Source organism: Lathyrus oleraceus, chromosome 4, assembly GCF_024323335.1.
Source record: "Lathyrus oleraceus cultivar Zhongwan6 chromosome 4, CAAS_Psat_ZW6_1.0, whole genome shotgun sequence".
In the NCBI taxonomy this organism is placed as follows: domain Eukaryota; kingdom Viridiplantae; phylum Streptophyta; class Magnoliopsida; order Fabales; family Fabaceae; genus Lathyrus; species Lathyrus oleraceus.
The window spans coordinates 351,446,670-351,452,903 of NC_066582.1; the positions used below are offsets into that span (position 1 = coordinate 351,446,670).

At 30.4% G+C, this 6,234-nt stretch overlaps 1 protein-coding gene across 2 annotated transcripts; it reads right to left on the reverse strand.

The window, feature by feature from the left end:
• On the reverse strand, nt 1-1,911 carry LOC127075444 (uncharacterized). Of its 2 annotated transcripts, XM_051016904.1 has the most exons (3): nt 1,779-1,812; nt 1,326-1,453; nt 1-957 (listed from the first exon to the last, which is right to left on the reverse strand). In XM_051016904.1, exon 3 carries the CDS (start codon nt 953-955, stop codon nt 137-139), a length of 819 nt encoding a protein of 272 aa, XP_050872861.1. In that variant the 5' UTR covers nt 956-957; nt 1,326-1,453; nt 1,779-1,812; the 3' UTR covers nt 1-136. The 2 variants fall into 2 exon arrangements, with proteins under 2 accessions (XP_050872861.1, XP_050872860.1); XM_051016903.1 differs by lacking the exon at nt 1,326-1,453 and having other exon boundaries at nt 1,779-1,911.
• Between the last annotated feature and the right edge of the window lie 4,323 nt (nt 1,912-6,234).

A 6,234-nucleotide genomic window follows, 5' to 3' on the forward strand; every position in this document is an offset into this window, starting at 1 on the left:
TTAACGGTAAAATATTACTATTGCATCTTTGTAATGTAATAATAATCCCTGTACATCAATGACAGATAACATCAAACACATTGCTCTAAATATAGAGCGAAAACAGATTAGAATCTAAAAGAAAATCACCGAAACGCTAAACTTTTTTATTTAAAGACAACTCAGCAATGCCAGCAATAAGATCATCAAGTGGCCCTTCATTCAAGTCCTTGCCAGCAATAAGATCATCAAGCGACCCTTCCTTCAAGTCCTTCCCTTTTTCCGAATCATCAAAACCAGACGGCGCTGTCTTCAAAGAATTCTCTGACAGAGCTTTCTTCAACTGTTTAACAAGTTCACCTTCCTCAACTGGAATGTCCAAATCCCATACTTTGAAGATGTTATCAGATGCCTCCTCCATCTCATCAGTTGGACAATCCAAATCCCAGACTTCGAAGATATTCTCAGATGCATGTTCCATCTCATAAGTTGCAAAAATATTCTGCTTTAGGTCTTCATTATAAGTTGGCAGAAAAGGATCTCCTTCGAAAGTTGAAGACGACGACAAAGTCGGCCCAGTCAGTTCATCATCTAGAGTTTCATCAGTGCTTGTTTCATTAGCCATTCTTACTAGCTCAACATTATAAGTTGAAGAACGGTTTTGTAAGCAATTTGCATTAGAAGTCGAAGATTCATGAATATGTTCTGAAGTAATGTTTTTCTCCTTACTGTAGTGGTGATTTTCACTGTCCTCTCTACCATCAACCCTGAATGATCGGGATTGGGAACTGATAATTTCAAACAGAGCATCCCTGAGAGGGGACCAATCAGTTTCTGAAATATCGGAATCCTTATTTAGGCAGGAATCAACCCAAGCAAGATCATCTGGAGAAAAAACTCCATTCTGCTGAGAAACTATGGGATTGAGAGAGACAGGAAAAGAAAAAACTTGGTTATCTGCTTCTTCAACATCCATTGCTACAAGTCCAAAGAGATACAAGTCAGCAAAATAATAAACCATCATGCCGCATGTACCAATCACACATAGTATAGTAACCCGTTTCATTAATATGCAACCTCAGTTAAAAATATTTTCATGAATAGTCGACACAAAAGAAATGTCATCCCAATGACAAGCAATATATGAAAAAAACAGATATGCAAATACCACATCTGATGCATGCATTCAGTAATGAAAATTGGGTAGAAAATTCATATCTCTTCCACTAATTGACTAACTAAAGCTAGGATTCTGGTTCCCCCAACTTCCACCACAGTATGCAGTTGTAAGAATTTCTGATGACTAAACTTTCTTTCCAAATTTCCACTTAAAAGGTAAAACGAACCTTAATCCACTATCTTTTGCAATCTATGATTGACAACAGAAAGTGATGGATAAGAAATAAGATCATCCTCTAGGGTTCAATTAAGCAAACACACATCGGCGCATCAGCCACAACCATGTTTATGTTGTCTGTAATTATTTTCACAATTACAAGGATCAAAACATAACTGCCAGCACAATTTAAAACATATTATTGAGATAGGAAATTGCAATTCTTTGCAGAGTTATTGAGTTGAATACAAAATTGAACAAGCAAAGAAAAAACTAGGGTTTTTCTCCGATAAATAAAAGATCAAGAGTCGCTAGGGTTTTGAAAACAGACGTCTAAAACGATTATGAAATTGTGAAAATAGTTCAGGTTGGGAATAATGAGTGAATAGAATGAAACGGTAGTAGTAACATGATAGAACAACAGAACTGGAAAAACCAAGAAACAGAAAAGAGAGAGAGATACCTTGTAGAGAGTTGTTTATTTGTTGAAGATGATGCATTTTTTTTAAGAGTGAGAGAAACCAATGTATATATTCTGATTCAAGGAAAAATCCTATTAATATTCTAATAAAATTATAACCGCTGCATAGGTGGACTATATGTTTGTAAAGGGTGCGGATACAAATTCGTAAGGTGTGGATAATAATGGTCAATCAGATAATAAAAGTACTGCAGGCCCAAAGGAGGTGCTATTTTTGGTCAAATATTATTATTATTATTATTATTATTATTATTATTATTATTATTATTATTATTATTATTATTATTATTATTATTATTATTATTATTATGTTATTAGGTGCTTTTTTATTACAAAGCTAAATGATTATTAATTAATTAAACTTATTTGTTTTAATTGTTTAAAGAAAAAAGTACCCCATATTTGTTGTAATTCTGTCTGATGTAATTAATTTTCTTCACGGAATTGTATGATTTATCATTCTTGTTTTTCATTATTAACAAGATATTAAATTAAAATATAGGATCTGCCATTAACTATTAATCTCATGTTAATATATATGAATGCTATATTTATACCAAATCTTATACTTATACCTACACTAAATAGTTCACCGTTATACGGTGAAAATATTTCTTTTAAATAAAAAATAATATTTTTTTAAAAATATTTATTTTTTAAATTAATTTAGTAACAAATATAAAAAAGTTATTAATCAATTTTATTATTGATTAACCACTTATTTTATTTATAACTCATTAACCAAATTTATTAATTTATTAAGTTAATAAAATACATCACATTAACCAAGTTTTGAAATTAAATTATAAAATAGAATAATAATCTTTACACTCTATTAATCAATTTCTAATATTAAGTTATGAAATATAACAAATAAAAATCTGATATTAAATTATAAAATATTTGAAATATAGTAAATAAAATTGTAATATTAAATTATATAAATAAAATTGATTAATAAAATATATTTTATATTTTAATGTCAGAACTTGGTTAATAATATGAATTTTATTGGTTAGTTAAGTAGTAAACTTGGCTAATGAGTTATAAGTAAAATATTTGATTAATATCATATATTTTTATGGTTAATACAATAATAAAGTTGATTAATGACAAATTTTATATTTATATTATAATAATTTTAAAATAAACATATTTTTTATTTAAATAAATCAAAATAAAAAATATTACACATCGTATAAATACGATGAACAGTATTTAGGTGTAAGTATTAGTGTAACAATTGGTGTAAGAATATCATTCTTCATATATAAAAGATCATCCACGAACATATAAAGAGCATCATAATGAAAACATAACAAAATGTTCACAAAAGATACGATAAGCCACCAAGTTGTGTGTGTGTGAGAGAGTACTTCTATCTTATGATTATCTAAATCAAGCAATAGCCAATTCAAGTAACCTCTATATATTCTCAAACTATTTTAGAATTATACTCTATTTTGCTATTCTATTTTGTTGAGGAGTTCATAGACTAGAAAAAGTATGCTCCATGTCATTCTAAATACAATTTTTTTGGAATTCCGTATTAAAAAATCAACTTCGTGGTCACTTCGGGTAAATTCAATACTTATACTTTTTTTCGTTTAAGGTAACCTTAGCTAGTTTCTGAAAGGCAACAAATGTGTCTCTTTTATGAGAAAGAAAAAAAGTCCAAGTATAGCAAGAATAGTCATCCATTATAATAACGAGATAGTCATTACCATCAAAACTCATGGTTATGAATGAGTAAAAAAGATCCATGTGTAAAATTTGTAAAACACTATTTGTAGAAATAACATTTCTTGTTGTTAGCCTTACCTGATGATTGTTGTGCTATAAGTGCTTAAATAATTGTTTTGCCAAAAAATAGTCAAAGGCAGAGTTTAATATTACATATGAATTGATTTTTTTATCGGAAAAATATTAAGAAAGGTGTCACGTAAGTTTTTGAGACATATTGACTCCGTTATCCTCTGGTGTGTTATATTTGGAAAGATTTAGTTTGATTTTGAATTTTGCGTGATATTTTGGGAACAAATCATATTTGAATCATATGTTATTTTGTTGTAGATTCTACGTGATTTATTATGGACATATTTATTTTGTTTCAGAATCTGCATAATTTATTTTGGAACATTTTATTTTCTTCAAGATTGCATACGCTAATGGGCATTCTAGCCGAATTGGCTCTATATAAAAAGAGAAAACATATGCTCATCAGATAGACTTCTAGGGGATGTTTTGCAAATTAAGAAATAAAATATGTCTTGGTTGTGTTCGAGTTTTCCCTATGTTGTTTCTGTTATTATTTGAGATACAAAATTGTGGTTTTATGTCGTGAACTTTATCATGTTCTTATTGTTGAAGTCCTACAAACACTTGGGAAAGTGTTTAAGTGGAAGTGAATGGATCTCAGATTCAGGGAGAGCCTAAGCTGAAACTCACATGTAATGTTAGGAAAATGCCTCTGAACTAGGAGAGTTGAGATAAGATTTTCATGACTAATTATTAGTGAATTTCATTTCCACTTGGCTACTTTCCTCTAAATATAGGTGAAAATTACATTGAACTGAGTTAACAATTCCTTGTGTCTTTTATTTAATATTTATTTAATTTTTCATTGATTAATTTAAATCATCTTGTCTCTCAAATCATTTCAACATTGTGTGTGACATTTTGTTTCTGATCAAACAGAAATTCAATTGGCATCAAAGCAAGTACCCAGTTTCTTTTGGGTGTGTTCAAGTGTTACTAACCTTTTTCATTTAAGATGGACAATATTAAGGAAGGAGGATTTGTTAACCGTCCAATGATTCTTGATGTTACAAATTATGACTACCAGAAGGCTCACATGATTTCCTTTTTCAAGTCCATTGATAGCAAAACCTTAAAAGATGTCATCAATGGATGGAAACCTCCTCCGATCAAAGTTGATGATGATTCTAAATTCATGAAACTTGAAAAGGATTGGGAACCTACTGAAGATGAAGTTGCATTTGGAAATTCCCGTGCCCTTATACAATGAAGTTGACATGAATATTTTCAAGATCATTAACACATGCATTAGTGCTAAAGAGACATGGGAAACTCTTGAAATGGCTTATAAGAGAACTTCCACTACTACAAATAAGATATTTTATGACAAAATTTTCACTACTATAAATAATTCATTTTATGACAACTATTTCACCTCACCTAACAAAAACCCAAAGTATAATATCTAGACGCGCCATGTATTTTTTCTTCTAAAAAGTAAAATCTATTCCATCAGTTTTCATAGATAATCGAGGGGTAAAATATTCCAGGGTACATGTTTCGAATCCCAACACTTATAGTTTATGTTCTTATTTCATTAGATGTGGCGCCTTCCTTCATATTTGATTTTTAATCCAAAAATAAAGCCATTTTTCACCTCGGTTATGTTTCCCAATCGAGGTGAAATAGTTTACTATTAGTATATATAGCTTAGTTTATAGCTTTATTTTCACTTTCCTAAAACAACACACATAAAACTCTAATGAAGAACCCTAAACAACGAGATCCCTAAACACATATCATCCTTCATAATGATGATATGTGTTTTGGGCTCTCGTTCGATACTTTTCATGATGAAAGAAGAAATCATTTATTCCACTTCTTCTTCACGTATCTTGTACGTCAAACATCACTACTCATGTTACATTGTTGTTGTTGTTGTGGTTTTTATTGTTGTTGTTGTTGATGAGACCCTAAACCCTAAAGGTTTAGTCTTGTTGATGTTCAAACTGAGATTGCATGTTATACATTGTTTTTTAAAGATAATTACGTTATAGGTTTACAATTATTGATGATGTAGTTTTATTGAGAGATTGTTTTTTTGAGTTATTGTTTACTTGTTGTATAATGTTTTGAGTTGTTGATATTGTTATTTTTGTTGTTGTTGTTATTGCTTAGTTGTTCAACCTAGCAATGTTTTTAAAGTTATATGTTTTGGTTTTGTTGTTTTTATTGAGTTTGAGTTTGAGATTATGTTTTTGTGATTCTATGTGAAACTTTCATCTTTTTCTGCCGAACATGTCAAGAGGACATTGCAGTGACACAAAATACAATTGAGCTTATTATATCTGTCATGTGTCGACTAAAGGCCTCGGGACCCACTACTCCATGCCATCCAAATGCTCAATAGTACAAGGCCCACTTATTCTACCTGCTCCATCAAGCCCAAGGTAAAATAAATTCCTAAAGAGTTTTCAAGTACACAATCTCTAATCTCCACTTCCATTATGGTTATGTCAAACCCTGATCTAACTTGGGTGTTGGAGTGATAACCATGCAGGTACACCCTAGGTCCACCTTATTAGAGGTTAGCAATGCCGATTCAATATCGACGTCGATCAACAATGTTTATTTAAGATTAAAACTCCCCATCCAAGGAACATCGTGATCGCAACCTTTG